The sequence below is a fragment of the Lepisosteus oculatus genome, chromosome 2 (genome assembly GCF_040954835.1).
Source record: "Lepisosteus oculatus isolate fLepOcu1 chromosome 2, fLepOcu1.hap2, whole genome shotgun sequence".
NCBI lineage: Eukaryota > Metazoa > Chordata > Actinopteri > Semionotiformes > Lepisosteidae > Lepisosteus > Lepisosteus oculatus.
The window spans coordinates 29,968,741-29,985,797 of record NC_090697.1 but is presented as its reverse complement, the minus strand read 5'-3'; the positions used below and the strand labels follow the sequence as shown (position 1 = coordinate 29,985,797).

The following is a 17,057-nucleotide window of genomic DNA, read 5'->3' as shown; positions in this document are numbered from 1 at the left end:
TCTCAGCTATAAAACTTAGCATGATTTCCATTTCAAAATTCTGAATTGTGCAGGTGATGTTCTGAATATTGTAGTGGCCAAGAAGCCCCATCCTTAAAAAAAAAAAACAGCTGCTACAGCTAAAGAACTTTGAACATGAGGCTTAGCAATCATGCTGAAGTGCTCAATGCATCGTGTTGTTTTCCCTGGGCCAGGTCGGCCTGCTGGGGATCCAGATGCTATGGACACGGGACTCAGAGGAAGCTCTGCGCAATGCAAGGGATGACAAGAAGGTCATGCAGATTACCAACCAGAGGTTCCTGGACCTGCTCAACACTCTGATTGGGCAGACTACACAAGATCTGACCAAATTTGAAAGAGTGAAGTTCGAGACTTTAGTCACCATCCATGTGCACCAGAGGGACATATTTGACGAACTGGTAGAGTAAATTTCAATTTCAATTTGAATATCCTTTTTTTTTGAATATTGAATATTGAGTCAATCAGTATTATTCTTACATAGTGCCTTTCTGAGCATATCTACAGTAGATATCTGATTTCTTCGTTGTTAGACAATCAGAGTCTGAGTGTGGAAGTCATAGTTGTGCAGTCTTTTGTGGGTGACAGGTGGCGTTTAACCTATTCACTCTACATCTGTGTTTCAGGTGAAACTGCATATCAAGTCTGTGTCAGACTTTGAATGGCTCAAGCAAAGCAGATTTTATTTCAAGGAAGATTTAGACCAAGTCATTGTGTCTATTACAGATGTAGATTTCGTATATCAGAATGAGTTTCTTGGCTGCACAGACCGTCTGGTCATCACCCCTCTAACAGACAGGCAAGGACACATTACAGTAGCCTTTACGTTTCCTTTCCGTCTTGCTGGATTATGTTTTTCATTTTTCCACTTGTTTTTTACAGAGCTGGACCATGATATTAAATTTCACCCTGTTGTTGTAAATACAATACAGACATACAATACTTCAAAAGAAAGAATGGATAAATGTTTAAGAAAGCATTTACACAGGTTCCTCTTGCACTTTCAATTAGCTTTCAGTTAATTACATTAATACCCTCAATTACTGTATATACAGTTGTCTTTCACAAGGTAATTGTCAAATGCATCCTATGTACAAAATGTGAATGCCCTGTGCTTGAAGTTTTAATTCTTTACATTAACGGTGTGAGACACTGGAGAGAATGGTGTTATTGTGGTGTCTTCTGATGGCAGGGCACATGTATGACAGCATAACAAAAGCATAATTTTTCAGTACTTTATTAATCCAAACATGAGTGTAGGCAAGAAAAACAAAATAGAAAACAGAAAGCCTAGTCCTTTTTTTAGAGTCCTAGCTAATGTTTTCAAGATTCCCAGCTGAGACAGCACAACTAGGTTGTTTACTAGCATGCATATGTGAAAAGACAGACAAGTGATGAAAACTTGACAAAAGTCAAGGTCAATGTTTAGTACAGTTTCTCCTCAAAACGGAGCTCCAAAGTGTTTATTTAAAGCCCTTGTCTGTGTCTCACTCCAGAGCCTTGCAGCAGGCCAAATACCACTGGCTTCATAACCCGTTCCCACAGGGCTGCTGTCCTCCAGGTTCTCCTTTACAACATAACCCTTAGGATCCCATTGATCTGATTATCATATCGATTGGAGTGGTTTATCAGACTACCCCTCCTCGTCGGGGGCTGCCATTTTAAAGAGACCTCTGAAACTTGATGGGATTGCAGACCTACAGCCCAGGGGTTAGGATTCCTTGACAAACACCCACCCCCAGCCTGTGTCAGTCATTTTAATATGGTGATTGCCTCTGCACATGGGCAGCAGTTTGGCTTTTGAGACTGAGGTTTCTGGGGCTTGTAGTTCCCAAGTCACTCTCATAGCTATCTGCCTTACCTGCCAGTATAAGATTTTCAAGTGGGGAGCTGCGTCAGTGTGGGTTAGCTTCTAACTTAAGGTTACTTCCACACTGAAAAATAGAAAAGAGAAACGTTTGGGCTGTACAGTCTTTTCCCATGAGTGTGGAATTAGCCTTTACTTGTTTGTGATATGAAATGTGCCTGCCCATCACAACTCTTCCCCTTACTGTGTTCAATGGTTATTGAGTAATACTGTGTCCTAGATCATTTGTAGCAGTGTTGGGAACTGGTGCTAGCTATGAAAATGAAAGCTGACTGACTTGCCGTGTGCGGTTTAGGTGCTATATTACCCTGGCCCAGGCTTTGGGCATGAGTATGGGTGGCGCTCCAGCAGGGCCAGCTGGCACCGGGAAGACTGAGACCACCAAGGACATGGGCAGGGCGCTGGGGAAGTATGTGGTGGTCTTCAACTGCTCGGACCAGATGGACTTCAGAGGGCTTGGCAGGATTTACAAAGGTTAATAATCATAGGCTGTACCCAGGTCGCAGTGTGCTTAACGGGTGACAAAATACTGTTGCACACATTAAAATCTAACTAGAAAGGAGGAAGCTACTGAAGGAAAAAGAGTTCTTCATTGAAATTTAGCAGAGTCTGAGTGGGGTGTATTGCCTGCATCCTTTATCAGCGGGTTTTCCATTCATAAATTCAAAGTGGCATATCATTATTTAAAGCATGTAATATTAAAAGCACAGTCTATAAATCCAGAGTGCTATATATATACTTTGTGTCTGGAGCTCATCATTTACTGTTGTTTTGAAAGCTTCTCTCAAGGTGCAGTACTTATCAGTTATTATCTTAGGTAGGATTGTTTCTTCCCTTTAAAAACTCTAAATAAAAACAGGGCACAACTGCCCTGTTGAGATTGATCTGAATGGGTTCTAAATGCCATAAGTGTTTATTTGCTCGTTTGTGATTTCTGAAGTGCTCTTCTGTAATGTGCTACTTTCCTCTTACAGGCCTTGCTCAGTCTGGGTCCTGGGGCTGTTTTGATGAGTTTAACAGGATCGAGCTGCCTGTGCTGTCTGTGGCTGCCCAGCAGATCTACATTGTCCTGGTTGCGCGCAAGGAGCACAAGAAGCAGTTTGTCTTCACTGACGGGGACTGTGTAGACCTGAACCCAGAATTTGGCCTTTTCATTACTATGGCAAGTTCAGCGCATACTGTAGCACACAATGAACCCCTCAGTACCTGGAGAGATGAAAGAGACCCTACTCTGCATCTCTACCTTGTCTGCTTATCTCTCATTTTCTTTCATACATACTGTAGTACCAGCAACAGTTTCCTTCATTACTGACTGAAATTTCAATTCAAGATTACATTAATTCTCTCAAGCCATTAGGGCAATTATACACACCAGTCCATCACAGGACACACACATATCCATTCAGTCAATAGTGACAATATCATCAGCAGTTAAAAAGGTAGCTACCGACTGCTTTTAGAAATAGGAAAAATACACCTTTATCGGAAATTATTGTTTGTTTTTATATTATTTTAAGCTGATTGTTTCATGTGGGAGAAGATTTCATTTTTCTAAATTAGTAAAAAGAAAGCTCAAAAGGTTATATAGAATCTTTTTAAAATGTAACTTGTTTTCACAAGTTGGAAGCTGAAAAATTTAAAGTCAGTGTAACGCTGCATCACAAAGTAATCCTGGGACTGTTTGCACTAGACTGTGACTCTGAAAACATAACCTCTGAGCTTTGCAGTGAATGATATTATGTTTGTGCCACAGAACCCTGGATACGCTGGCCGTCAGGAGCTTCCAGAAAACCTGAAAGTTCAGTTCCGGACTGTGTCAATGATGGTCCCAGACAGACAGGTAGTCAGTCCTCTCAGAGCTCTCCACATGCCCTGCTTTCACCCCAGCCCTGCTGCTGACATCTGTGGTCCCTGCCACCGCTGTGTTTCAGATCATCATGAGGGTGAAGCTGGCCAGCTGTGGGTTCATCGAGAACATCATCCTGGCCCAGAAGTTCTATGTGCTGTACAAGCTGTGTGAGGAACAGCTGACTAAACAGGTAACACAGCTGCTGTAGAGCTGTTGCTCCTGATGGTCTTCATGATTTCATTTACTTTGTTATTTATTTTCATATGTTTCTACAAGCCTTAGTATTTGGAGCCTCTAAGTCACCAGATTCTTTAATATAAAAAGAAGTATTGGTGAACACTAGCTAATTGCTCACTTAACATGAGTTAAATTAGTTAACTGGTATGAAATTATTTCTGAACATATTTATGAGATCCCTTTAGTGATTATAGCAAAATCACAAATTGTATTAGTTTGAAATGGATACTTTCAGAAATAAAATGAAAAATCATAGTCCATTGCCCTGGACTCTGCTCTGTAACTGAGTGTAAAACAAGGGAACCTGCTAGGTGATCATAATACTGCACAGATGTAACTACCAGGCATTTGGTCTCCATTGCGTTTGCTTGCTAGCAAAAGAAAGCAGAGTATGAACTGAATATCCGTCATTTGTTCACAATTCATATACCGTAAATACACATATTAACAAATGAAACACTAAATGGAATGTACAGTAGTACAATGATAGGAAAAAAAGAGTCTTACCCAGAGCAATCTGGGTAAAACTACTCTACTCAAGGGAGCAGCTGCATCCTCACACAGTTTTTCTTACCTCAGGAATTCAGAGCACTATCCACCTCTCCCAGTGCCTTTAGCAAAGGTGCTCGCTCCCTCTCCATTGCTTGTGCTGGCCAGCGCGACTGTGCTCTTTCACTGTCCCCAGGTCCACTACGACTTCGGTTTGAGGAACATTCTGTCGGTGCTGCGGACACTGGGGGCACAAAAGAGGGCTCGGCCTGGAGACAGCGAATCCAGCATCGTGATGAGAGTCCTGCGGGACATGAACCTGTCCAAACTGGTACTTGACAAATGACAACAGCTGCTCCGTCATATACTCTATACTGTATATACTTCAGATTCAGTCTGTTAGACTCCGTAGTCTGTCCGTCTGAGTGGGCCAGCAGAATAGTTCCATTAACACATATCATCATTTTCAATCTGCAGTTTAATTGGAGGATTGGCATGATACAACTCAAGCAGTTAGCAGTTTATTATATCTTAATACTATAATCTTAATAACTTTGCACAGAGAAAAGTCATAATTGTCCAAATTAATTCCAGAAAACACAAGGATACAAGATCACATTTATTTGCACATTTATATACTGTTTAAATTAACAAAAACAAATGAAAATCAAATTAACAAATTAACTAATTTCCTGCTCTCTGGAAATGCAATGGAAGTCTCTGGAAATTCACAGAGGCCTCTGAAGGTTTCCTGTCTTCATGGGGTATAAAAGGAGGTGACACGGACATTCAGAAGGAGCAGCATAATGGATAACATCAGAGACTCTTCAACCACTACACAAGTTGTAGATGAATCTAAAAGATTCCACAAAAATGAGCTGAATCACCACTTTCCCCTGTACTGTCCATTACTAAGACATCTAGGTCTACTGGTCCAGTGGCCACCCTGCCAGGAGGACAGCAGTGTGTCTGACCTCCATAGGCTGAGAGACAAGAGTTTCAGGAAGCAACAGTCGGAGACTGCCTTGTCTGCGATTGTCTGAGTGTTGGCCCCTTATCTCCAGGGATATTTACAAATAACGTTCTTGAAGAATCAACGCCATAACATTCTGCAGCTGTTATCACCTAAGACATTGAGGAATATTGTCTAATATTTTGCAAATGCAAAGACGACAATTAGAAAATTCTTCCCATTACATAAAAATCAACAAAGCAATAGGTAACTGCACTCAAAATAACTGTATACAAATGCAAAACAAAACTTACGCTAAAGTTAAGAAAGAAGTCGATATTGGCAGTCTTTTTGATTGATTTTAACCTTGAGAAGTGAAAGACAGCTCCTGGACAGATGGGCCATGTGTTTGAGACTGCTTGCAGTTTGTGCCTCTAACTTCCTCCAGAATCACAGGAAGACCCAGTGGTTACTTGGCAGCACTGGAGTGGTGAGCATGACTGGCCTGTGCTTCATTGCAGGTAGATGAAGATGAGCCACTGTTCCTCAGCCTGATCAGTGACCTTTTCCCAGGAATACAGCTGGACAGCAGCACCTATGCTGAGCTCCAGGCTGCTGTGACCAATCAGGTGGAGGCTGCCGGTGTTGTCAATCACCCCCCCTGGAATCTGAAGCTGGTGCAGGTACCCTGCTCTTCAGTCGCAGTTGTGATGTGTCTGAAGGAGCACGTTCTCTGGCACTCCGCTCCACATAGCAGTCTTACTGCCTTGCTGGGTGATAGAGACAGTAGAAACAGTCTAGGACATACGTGGTCCACTGTGCATCTCTAAAATATATACATAACTTATGGCATGCTTGTGTGGCTGTGCCTTTGCGGTGGTGCTGATGTCATGTTGTGTGTGCCAGCTGTTCGAGACGGCGAGGGTACGCCATGGCCTGATGACACTGGGCCCCAGTGGCGCTGGGAAGACCGCAGTCATTAACATCCTGATGCGGGCGATGACCGAGTGTGGCTCCCCGCACAGGGAAATGCGCATGAATCCCAAGGCCATCACGGCCCCCCAGATGTTCGGCCGCCTGGACGCCGCCACAAACGACTGGACTGATGGCATCTTCTCGACCCTGTGGAGGAAGACACTGAAGGCCAAGAAGGGTGGGTCACTCTCTTTGGGCTCAAGTACAGGAACAGTGCACATCTGTAATGGAGGAAAGCTGGTTAAAGCCATTACATCTCCTTAAAGGGGCTGCCTCGATTAAGCACGTCCTCTTTAGCTTGCTGCACTTACTGTGTAAGTGCTTTAAAAATGTATACATTTTGTTGAGGGACCAGTTAATAGACAGCTGTCTCTTCCCATTTTCTGGTCTCAGGGGAAAATGTGTGGATTATCCTGGATGGGCCAGTAGATGCCATCTGGATTGAGAACCTCAACTCTGTCTTGGATGATAACAAGACTCTGACTCTAGCTAATGGAGATCGGATCACCATGTCTCCGGCCTGTAAGCTGCTTTTTGAGGTCCACAACATCGACAATGCATCTCCAGCCACTGTCTCTCGAGTGGGCATGGTCTTCATGAGCTCTTCAGCACTCAGCTGGCAGCCCATACTGAAGGTATGCTGCCCTCCAATACCATCATGCCCCGTGCCCCATGAACTCCAGCCTGTTTGTCACTGTGCTACTGAGTTCCTGAGCGTTTTTTCTATTAAAAAAAAAACACAGCTTCTTTCTTCATTAACAGTGAGGTTTGCTCTCCAGCTGAAAAACAGCTGCTTTAAGGTGCTTTATTGGGTTATGACTTCTGTCAATTGTTACAGGCCATTATTCTTTGGAAAAAAATATTGTTTTCTCTACATTAAAATATCAAGAAACACTGTCTTATAATATTTTGTCACACAAATATTCTTTATATGAATGTTTGAGTTCAGAACTAAAGGGGATACTATTGCAAATAACTTAGACTTCTCTTCTCTCCTGATTCTTTCAGACAGTAGACTGATTGCTCATGTTAAAAGCTATAAGAGATTTTAAATTCCAGGATTAAAGAAACTCCTAAAGCCAATGAAAGTTGTGAGATTGTAGACCAGTGTCACAGAAATATTAAAGACAGTGCTACACTTGCACCCTGCTTTGAAAGTCTTCTGACTGGTTCCTCTGCATTTCAGGCCTGGCTTAACAAGCGCAATCCTCAGGAAGCTGATATACTACAGAACTTGTATGACAAAGTGTTTGAGGATGCATACACATACATGAAGATAAATCTGAAACCTAAGATGCAGCTCTTGGAGTGTAACTACATCATGCAGGTAAGTGTAGCGTGTGTGCCATGTTTGTGTTTCACCTGACAATATGGCCTCAACATTATGGCCTTGTAGTCTGGTCAGATCTCAGAAGCTAAGCAAGGTTGTTCTTGGTCAGTATTGGGAAGGGAAACCTGTACTTTTAGTGATGTTGGTGGGGCACTTCCCCCTGGAGCAGAATTCCTTTGCAGTGCTCCTGTATGGAGACTGGAGATACTGTGGGGTAGCAGGAAGTGCTAAACATGTGACAAGATAATAAACTGAAATTCTGACTGCTTTGTCATTAGTCCAGGAAGCTGTAGGATTATGGGTGTTAACCCAAGGGACCAGACTAAATTTACTCTTGAAGGTAGCTTGTTCTACATTCCCCCAATCTCTTGGGTAAAGAAGTGTATTCTGTTCTAAGTGTTGGAATCACTTCCCCATAGTTTGGGCTTGGGTCCCCTAATTATGTTTTACAAAGGTGATAACAAACCTAGGAGAGAATGGATTAAAGAAATGCATCACAAAGCTATCAGCTGTATAATTAAAATGATTAATAACCCTAGCACTGGTCATCCTTACCTCATTTTTACGCCTTTTTTCAGTCCATTAACTTGCTGGAGGGGCTCCTTCCCATGAAGGAGGCAGGGGGAAACATGAGTGCTGTGCAGGTGGAGCGGCTCTTTGTGTTCTGTCTGATGTGGAGTGTGGGCTCCCTGTTGGAGCTGGACAGCAGGGACAAGCTGGAGCAGTTCCTGAGAAACCACAGCAGCAAGCTAAACCTGCCGCCCGTGAAGTCAGGGGAGACCATGTTTGAGTACCTCGTCAGCCAGAACGGTAACCTCTCATCCCCCTGCTCCACCATGCCGGGACCACAAGTCCTCTCAACCTGCACCATGCACCAGTGCCTATACAGTTTTATTAGATACTGATAGAGGTAGAGAGTCTTCTACAAGGCTTTGGTGGCTCTGAAACTTTCACATGTTCATGGAGTGTACAAATGATTTATAGGATTTGGCATAAATTCAGAGGAAAGTCAGTAAGGAAAAACAGATCCAGAACAGTCTATGGCATGATGCCTTCATCAATACAGTTAAGGACCTCAGAGACCATTTCCCAGTGATTGTGAGAGTGAGAGAGTGACAGATGCGTGTTTTCCATGCCAGGAGCCTGGGAACACTGGAACAGCCGTGTGCTGGAGTATGATTACCCAACAGACCATGTGCCGGAGTATGCCTCCATCCTTGTGCCCAATGTGGATAACACTAGGACCAGTTTCCTGATGGAAACGATAGCCAAACAGCACAAGGTAAGTGTCTGGCACTGGTCCACAGCGGTGGTGCTGAATCAGGCTGATTCAGCCTGACACTAAATCATCATTCTCAAAACCCACAGGTCATGGTATGAGTCAGATGGCAAGATGTCTTGAATATCAAAATGACAATGGCAAAAGAACTTCACAATAATTTTTTTAAATCTAATCTAGTTAAACTAATTAATAGTACAGACTATATCTAAGTCTGTGTGATCTACAGGCTGTCCTGCTGATTGGAGAGCAAGGAACTGCAAAGACTGTGATGATTAAAGGATACATGAAGAAATATGACCCCGAAACGGACCTGTCCAAATCTTTAAACTTCTCGTCTGCCACTGAACCCATGATGTTCCAGGTAATCACTCTTTGATCACCTGGGCTGCAGCTTTTCCGATGTTGGCTTGCATTTTTGTGGCAGAGAGGAAGGTGTAGCCTGCTGATGTAAAAAGTAAGTAAGGACAACTGAGAGCTATATTGAAGAGCAGATGTCCCGCTGAAGTGGCAGAGCCTGTCGACAAAGTGTAACATGTGGTAGCTAATCTCAAGTGGAGTCAGGTGTATTGATATTAATGGTAGTAAAGACCATCTAACACATGGTGTAGCCTTCACCAGAAGGGCTTTGTTACAGGTATAATTAATGGGTTAATTTGATCAAATTTTGTAAAAGTGAGGTTTTTTTAATGTAGTCCCAAACATGCAGACATTTGAATACAATAACAACTTAGTAAATTAGTAAATACTGTAAATTAGAATGGAAGGAACTGTAACATGATTTGGCAGTGTGACATGCTGCATTAAACGCAGAGCGTTTGGAACCAGCAGGGGTTAGAATTGTGGACCAGATGTGCTTTTCTGTTCAGTAATTAATGCAAATTAAATTTTAATTCTGGTGTTCTTCCAAAAACATGATTTTCCTTTGTCTCTAGATCAGTATCACTTTAAAACGCACCTGTCTCTGTTTTCTGTGGTTGCAAAAGAGCAATATATAATTTAGCAAATAGTAATTTCCACGTCAACAGGCATCTATGCTAAAATAATAGCTGCTAGGTCTGGAAACAAATTATTAGTTTATTTAATCCCTTTCTATATTGTAAACATACCTTTGAGCACCTCAATACTCTACAAGTCCACAGCTTTGTTTCACACCTCTCCCTTACAAAACCTAAGGAAATCCTGCCTTTCATGCAGGAGTTTCATGCAGGTGTATCTTTGTAAGGAAATATAATTAACTATTACTCTTTATGTTTGAGCAAAGAAGCAACTCATGACTGCATCAAAGTCAGTGCAAGGTGTCATAGAGTAATTCAAACACTTACTGTACATGTAACATTTTAAAGAGTCAATTCACAATGTGATGTGTAACAGGGCATTTCTCACATCATGACATAAGCAACCAGTCTTCCTTAGCTTGATTTGGAAACCCAGCTTCTCATTATTCATCAGAGAAGTTTAGATCCTTCTTGGACAGGAATAATTACATTTCTGGTGTTTGACAGACAGTGTTTGGATATGCAGTTCTCACTGTGTGCTGTGCTTGTAGAGGACGATTGAGAGCTATATCGAAAAGCGGATGGGCAGCACCTATGGGCCACCGGGGGGGCGCAGAATGACGGTGTTTATTGACGACATCAACATGCCAGTGATCAACGAGTGGGGTGATCAGGTACGGTGCAGTACGGGCACAGTGGATCCCAGCTGCTGAAACACTGACGCAGTCTGAACAACATTGCTTTATACAACCATGACAGGGTACACACTACACTGCTGCAGAGCTGTCAAAGTGTCTGAGCACGTGAAAAGCTTATCCTCCAGGCTGTGTTTAAATGAAAAGGCTGTATTTCTCTCTTCCAGACGTGTCAAACCTGACTTGTCGTTTCTTAGAAACACAGCTTTAGACATTAAAATTATTTTCAGGAAATTGGTGGAAAATTTGCATTTGGAGCTAAAAGCTTTCAAAAACATCTACATTGTTTCTGACATTTTGCGGTTGACTCAGTGAGTATCCACTTCTCAATACAGCTATTTACAAGCGTAACTCCGACTATAACCGCAGGTGCTAGTAGGAAGTGTCCTCCAGTTTCAGCAATCAGAAAACAAGTGACTGCAGTTCACAGAGTTCCAGTTCAGTTGCTTTCTACAAACACAAGCATTTCCCTTTGTCTTGAGTCCTCTTTGAACTGATACTATATAGATATGAGCCTAGTTGGTAAAAGTCCTGGCTATGAAACCTGCTCCTGTGTGCAGATCACCAATGAGATAGTGCGTCAGATGATGGAGATGTCTGGAATGTACAGCCTGGATAAGCCTGGGGACTTCACCACCATCGTGGACGTGCAGCTGATGGCGGCCATGATTCACCCTGGTGGAGGGAGGAATGACATCCCCCAGAGACTGAAGAGACAGTTTACCGTCTTCAACTGCACCCTGCCCGCCAACACGTCCATCGACAAGATCTTTGGTACCTGCTTTCTGTTCTCCCGTCTGAGGGGCTTTAGGACAGCATGATGTCAGGGCTGAGAGGCTGCAGCTGGCACGGCCCCTCTGGACACGTCGGTTATTTCTCAGCTGTTCCTCACACAAACCCTTTTCAATAGTGAGTTCTGGAAAAAGTGAATCGTTTCTGGACACAGATTATTCTTATTTGCTACATTCGTTTTGAAGTTTGGATGGGTGACATGAGCGTTGAACCCCTCGAGCATAGATAGCATGGGAATACTTTGCCTTTGGGCTTAGCATGGGTTTATTCACTTCTTTGTTATTTGACACGACGTCAAGGAAAGCACTGTAGTCAGCTGAGTCGAATGATTGTGAATGAATTGTGATGGGTAAATTTGTTATTCCTTCCTTAGGGATAATGGGCTATGGGTATTTCCATGCTTGTCGAGACTTCAGGCCTGAGATCTGTGATATGATCAAGATTCTGGTCCCAGCTAGCAGGATCCTCTGGCAGTGGACCAAGGTAACCTCTTGTATATCTTTAATATACCCATGAAAAAGGTGCAGGCTATGGATCGTAGATACTATAAGGCACTGTAGGCATTGGAATTTTGCAAAGGCCCACGCTGAAATACTTAAATTCTCCTACCTATCGTGATATTTCTAGGAAATGTTTCCCAAAGAACTGAAGGAGGAGATGCATAATCTTAAAGTAATGTGGATGATTTCCTTGAAATTAATTTATTAATTATTCCAGTGTTTCTCACATTCATAAAAACGAATTGCTCTGAATTTGTATTGTTTACTGAACATCCTATTTAAAACTGACAGGTAAATATTGCAGTTAAGTTTGTTATAGATGCACATTGCAAAGAAATGTTTTGGCTGTTACAATAAACTGTTTTCGTGTATCAGATAAAGTTATTCTCCTTTTATAATCAATCCCACTTTTATAATCACTGTTTTGAAACATTTTATCTGTTCATGATACACTGTAGTTTGTTGAAATGTGACTTCTTTTTTACCAAAGCACTGGGTGTGGTGTATACAGGGCTTTCTATAATCATGAAGTTTAAGCACAAACTGTGAAGCACGCACAGTATCTTGTTTACTATCACAAGACCTCTTTGAGCTAGAATTCCAAAATGAAAATGAAAGCAAGACTATTTCAATAATCTTGAGAATGCTGTGCTTTCAGTAGCCTGCTTTTTCAAATGAGACGTGGAAATGTATTATATGAAAACCTCCTGTTCAGATGAATTCCTCCCTTAAACAATGTGCACACTCTGACATAGTGATGCATGAACTGTACCAGGAGGCATGGATACTGATATTGTTTATTAACCTGTGACCCTTTGAGTGAAAGAGAGCAATGGACTTCAATGAAAGCACAGCTCTAGCGTCTAAATCAGATCAGAATAATATGGTCAGTTTCGTATCTCCCCACAGCTGCTAAGGGCCTTATGTGTGTTTACAAATTTACCCTGCTGTGTTGCTTAGACAAAGATGCTGCCCACCCCGTCCAAGTTTCACTACATTTTCAATCTGCGGGACCTGTCCAGGATCTGGCAGGGGATGCTGAACATCAAGGCAGAGGAATGTGAGGATTTGCAGACTCTGCTGGCCTTGTTTCAGAACGAATGTACAAGAGTTATTGCTGACAGGTCTGTTATTTCCTGATGGTTTTTAATGGTTTTTGTACATTTGTACCAAAGTTTTTGTTTGACCTGAGAATGGGGATGGATGCCCACAGCCTTGTTCAAGCATATACTGTACACCATGTTACACCTCCTCACCAGATGTTGTGTGGCTGCTCAACATCTGTGTTTCTTATCAGTGCAGGGGTTAGAAAAAGTCAACTATTCCCTTATTTCTAATTATCCTATGAAAAAACACAGCAAGGAAAAACTGAATTGCAACCCAGGCTAGGGAAATGAACATTGATTATACTGAGGGCTTATTCCTGATGGAGACTTGGGAAGAACAGACAATGTGTCAAACAAGAATGACACCATTGAACTTTATGAGTTAGTTACTTATTGATTTTATTTAAAGGGAACCTATAGCGCTATGAAAGGTTACTTGAGAGTGTTTAATGCTGATTAATGCTTGATGAAGGCTCTGTGTGTCTGTGGCCCAGGTTCGTGAGCGCGGAGGATAAGGTGTGGTTTGAGAAGTCTATAACACGGGTGGTCCAAGAGCATGTGGACCCCAGCCTTGCACCCCAGCTCCATCCCGACCCCTACTTTGTGGACTTCCTGAGGGAGGCTCCAGAGCCAACCGGAGATGAGCCCGAGGACTCGAGTCTGGAAGCTCCCAAAGTCTACGAACTGGTATAGCACAGCGGACTCTCAGGCCTCTCACCTTAATGCGCCTGTAAAGCTTTTTAAAGAAGGATCGGACAGGTCTTAAATTCAGAACGCCAGAATGAAAACAATGATTCAGCTTTTGGAGGTGCAGAACTTTCCACTAAAAGAACAGTGAAGCAAATTATTTATAGTTACTTTTATTTATTTATTATATTATATTTGTATTATATATTATATTATGATTTATATTTATTAATCATGTTGTGTAAGTTATAATCCTTTAGGCTATTCTGGAGTTATAGTATATTTTGTATTGATTTGCCTTTTTAAAAATGCATCAGAAATGAACAGTATAGAACAGTTCCCTGAGACCCGGAATCATTCTTGTTGCTCTCTAAGGAGTACTATTCTGTGGTGACCAAAACTGAACACAGTCGTTTAGATGAGGCCTAACTAATGTATTGCAGAGCTCAAGTATTATTTCTGGATTTTAACTCCACACTCTGTGCTCTATACCCAAGCTCTCAGCTTTTTCATTACCTCCTCACATCGTTTTGATGAGGACAAGGAATCTAGTTTGACACCAAGTTCCCTGTAAATAAATACCCGGATGACTTTAAATACATTGCACAGAAAGCATGTTTATTTACACGATTTATGTTTCTGCTGCTTATCTTTACTGGCAAGAAATAGATGGATTTTAAAATACTTATAGAATTGCTTTCTTATCATTTTGCTTTTAAAAATATAGGGCATCTTTGCAACTATATTAGTACATAGTGTACTTATAGGACACAGCAAAATACAAAACAACTCTTTTCCTCTTCTTTCTTAACCCTGGTCCTGGAGCACACCTGTGTCTTCTGGATACTTTCCAATGATTCCTTATTAGTACTGAGGTTATATGTGCATGGCCTCTCCCTTCTTTCTTCAGAGAAGATCTTTACAGTTGATCGGTCAATGATCCATCCACCCATTTTCTAACCACTTTATCTGCAGTCACAGTCATGGGGGAGCCAGAGCCTGGGGGTGCAAGGTGGATACATCCTGAATGGGATGTCAGTTCACACACAGACACAGACATGCACACACTCACACCGGGGTCAGTCTTCCCAGAAGCCAATTAACCTACCAGTATGTCTTTGGACAGTGGAATGAAACAGGAAGTTCATAACAAAAACACACGCAAACATGGGGAGAACATAGAAACTCCAGCTGATAGGAACCCAGTTGACATGGTGTTTTGTTTTGTTTAGTAAACCAAACAAAAATAAAATAACAAACATAAATACACCAAAGTCTTTGTCAGACTTGTAGCTGACTTTGTCTTCTCCCATCAAGGAGGTAGCTAGCTTATTGGTGTGTTTAAATAACCTCTCTTTAGGTTTCGAAACGCTGTTATTAAATTTGAAACAGAAAAGGGTTTTTCCACACTTGCAGTCCATTGGCCTCAAGAGTGTTCATTCCAGAATTTAGTTTCCTCATCTGGACCTCGGTCCACTAGGTACACAACTGGTACCTTCATCCACCCTGCACTTTTTTCCCAAGAGAGTAACCACACCACACTACTGGATCGGTAGTCAATTTATGTAGACTGGAACAGGGAATAGTTGCCGGAAAAAACCTTTTTATTTTTTGGCATTTTTTCTTGGGCATCTTGTTACAGAAAACCGCCTCTTTTAAGAGGATAATGCTTCAGGGAAAGTACCATCCTTCTAAGATTATGTCTCTAATGGCATCACACACTGTATCAGACAATCCCACAAAACACAACTCTTTTCAGTACCTGTCCCATTAGTTATGTTCTACACAGTTTTATGAGGGCTCTGGGTAAATATAAATTAATAATTTAACTTCTTAATAATTGAGAAAGAGTTTTTCTATCTAGAGATCAATTAGTCTTAATGAGAGCTGAGTGGGGGCAGTAATGAAGAGACATGGGAATTCCAGGAACCCTGTGAGAACTCCATAACTGATGAAACATGTTAAGTTTCTTAAAACAGGCCAGTTACACACAGTCTGTGTCTCTTTCATGGTCACATTTGATTGCCCTGAATTCGTTCTGAGTGTGGTTCTGTGTGGTTCCTGTTGTTTAGGTACCCAGCTTTGAGTTCCTGTGTGAAAGACTCCAGCTGTATCAGAGGCAGTACAATGACACTGTCAGGGGCTCCCGTCTGGACCTGGTCTTCTTCACCGACGCTATGGCTCACCTCATCAAGGTCACCTCGCCTAAATGTCGACTATACCAGGGAAATGGAATTGCACTTTCACACAAATCTCCATTTTCCTGCTTAAGATTCTAAAGTGTAGACAAATATTTTTTAATATAGTGTAAGGGACACTAAATTTGATTCTACTCACTATGAGTGCCCTTAGTTTATATACACTTATACTGGAAAAAATGTGCCTTTTTCTCACTCACTGTTTAAGTTTTTTGCATTTAAGCCTGCAATGGTAGATTCTGCATAGCTAGATTAGGGAAGGCTTGTATCACTGATCAACAAATACATAACATGCACAGCAGAGTCTCACTGCCGTGTCTGTCCCTGGTCCTCTACAGATCTCTCGCATCATCAGGACATCCTGTGGGAATGCTCTGCTTGTGGGAGTGGGGGGATCAGGGAAACAGAGCCTCACCCGGCTGGCAACCTTCATAGCAGGATACAGAATATTCCAGATCACATTAAGCAGGTGAGCAGTCATTTCTCTTGACTCCACGTCAGCTGACATCACTGCCTAGACTGTGGTGTGTATTGAATAGTTATCTTCTGTGGCTTCCCTAGAACATACGGTGTCAATAACCTTATGGATGACCTGAAGCTGCTGTACAGAACTGCGGGAGCAGATGGAAAAGGCATCACCTTCATTTTCACGGACAATGAGATAAAGGACGAAGCCTTTCTCGAGTACCTCAACAATGTACTGTCATCTGGCGAGGTGAGGCACAGACACAGCAGATTAAGGACATCAAGTGTGAAGTTATGTTTTCAAACTGAATGAGAAAGTAATGCAGATTAGGTGATACAGGGAATCAAACCTAGAAACACAGAAGAAATGAAGAAAGTCATTTTATTAGTTAGAGATAAGTAGAGTACCAAACCCTCAGATTAACTCTATTAAAGCATGAACTAGCTTAAAGATCATTTTTCACATTGCTCTCTTCATATGCCCTCTTCTGTGTAACGTTGTGTTATATCTCACATGTCAGGCTATGGGCTAGCGTGTGTTGGGACAACAAAACAGACTGAAATCCGTAGTTTAAATTAAAACCTTTTCATAGTTTGACAAATCACTGTGATGAATTTTG

General features: G+C 41.9%; 1 protein-coding gene across 5 annotated transcripts in view; it reads left to right on the top strand.

Annotated features, from left to right (window-relative positions):
• The window catches only part of LOC102688018 (dynein axonemal heavy chain 8), an 87,120-nt gene that overhangs the window by 50,175 nt on the left and 19,888 nt on the right, over positions 1 to 17,057 (top strand). For all 5 annotated transcript variants that reach the window (XM_069199178.1, XM_069199179.1, XM_069199180.1 and 2 more), the window contains 22 exons: positions 195 to 419; positions 645 to 817; positions 2,181 to 2,359; positions 2,860 to 3,047; positions 3,639 to 3,725; positions 3,817 to 3,924; positions 4,657 to 4,791; positions 5,934 to 6,095; positions 6,319 to 6,565; positions 6,781 to 7,022; positions 7,574 to 7,714; positions 8,296 to 8,527; positions 8,857 to 8,999; positions 9,226 to 9,360; positions 10,546 to 10,668; positions 11,250 to 11,463; positions 11,855 to 11,964; positions 12,942 to 13,105; positions 13,582 to 13,774; positions 15,847 to 15,969; positions 16,311 to 16,441; positions 16,534 to 16,687. In XM_069199178.1, coding sequence (XP_069055279.1) covers positions 195 to 419; positions 645 to 817; positions 2,181 to 2,359; positions 2,860 to 3,047; positions 3,639 to 3,725; positions 3,817 to 3,924; positions 4,657 to 4,791; positions 5,934 to 6,095; positions 6,319 to 6,565; positions 6,781 to 7,022; positions 7,574 to 7,714; positions 8,296 to 8,527; positions 8,857 to 8,999; positions 9,226 to 9,360; positions 10,546 to 10,668; positions 11,250 to 11,463; positions 11,855 to 11,964; positions 12,942 to 13,105; positions 13,582 to 13,774; positions 15,847 to 15,969; positions 16,311 to 16,441; positions 16,534 to 16,687 — 3,609 coding nt within the window. The remainder of the gene's footprint in view (positions 1 to 194; positions 420 to 644; positions 818 to 2,180; positions 2,360 to 2,859; positions 3,048 to 3,638; positions 3,726 to 3,816; positions 3,925 to 4,656; positions 4,792 to 5,933; positions 6,096 to 6,318; positions 6,566 to 6,780; positions 7,023 to 7,573; positions 7,715 to 8,295; positions 8,528 to 8,856; positions 9,000 to 9,225; positions 9,361 to 10,545; positions 10,669 to 11,249; positions 11,464 to 11,854; positions 11,965 to 12,941; positions 13,106 to 13,581; positions 13,775 to 15,846; positions 15,970 to 16,310; positions 16,442 to 16,533; positions 16,688 to 17,057) is intronic.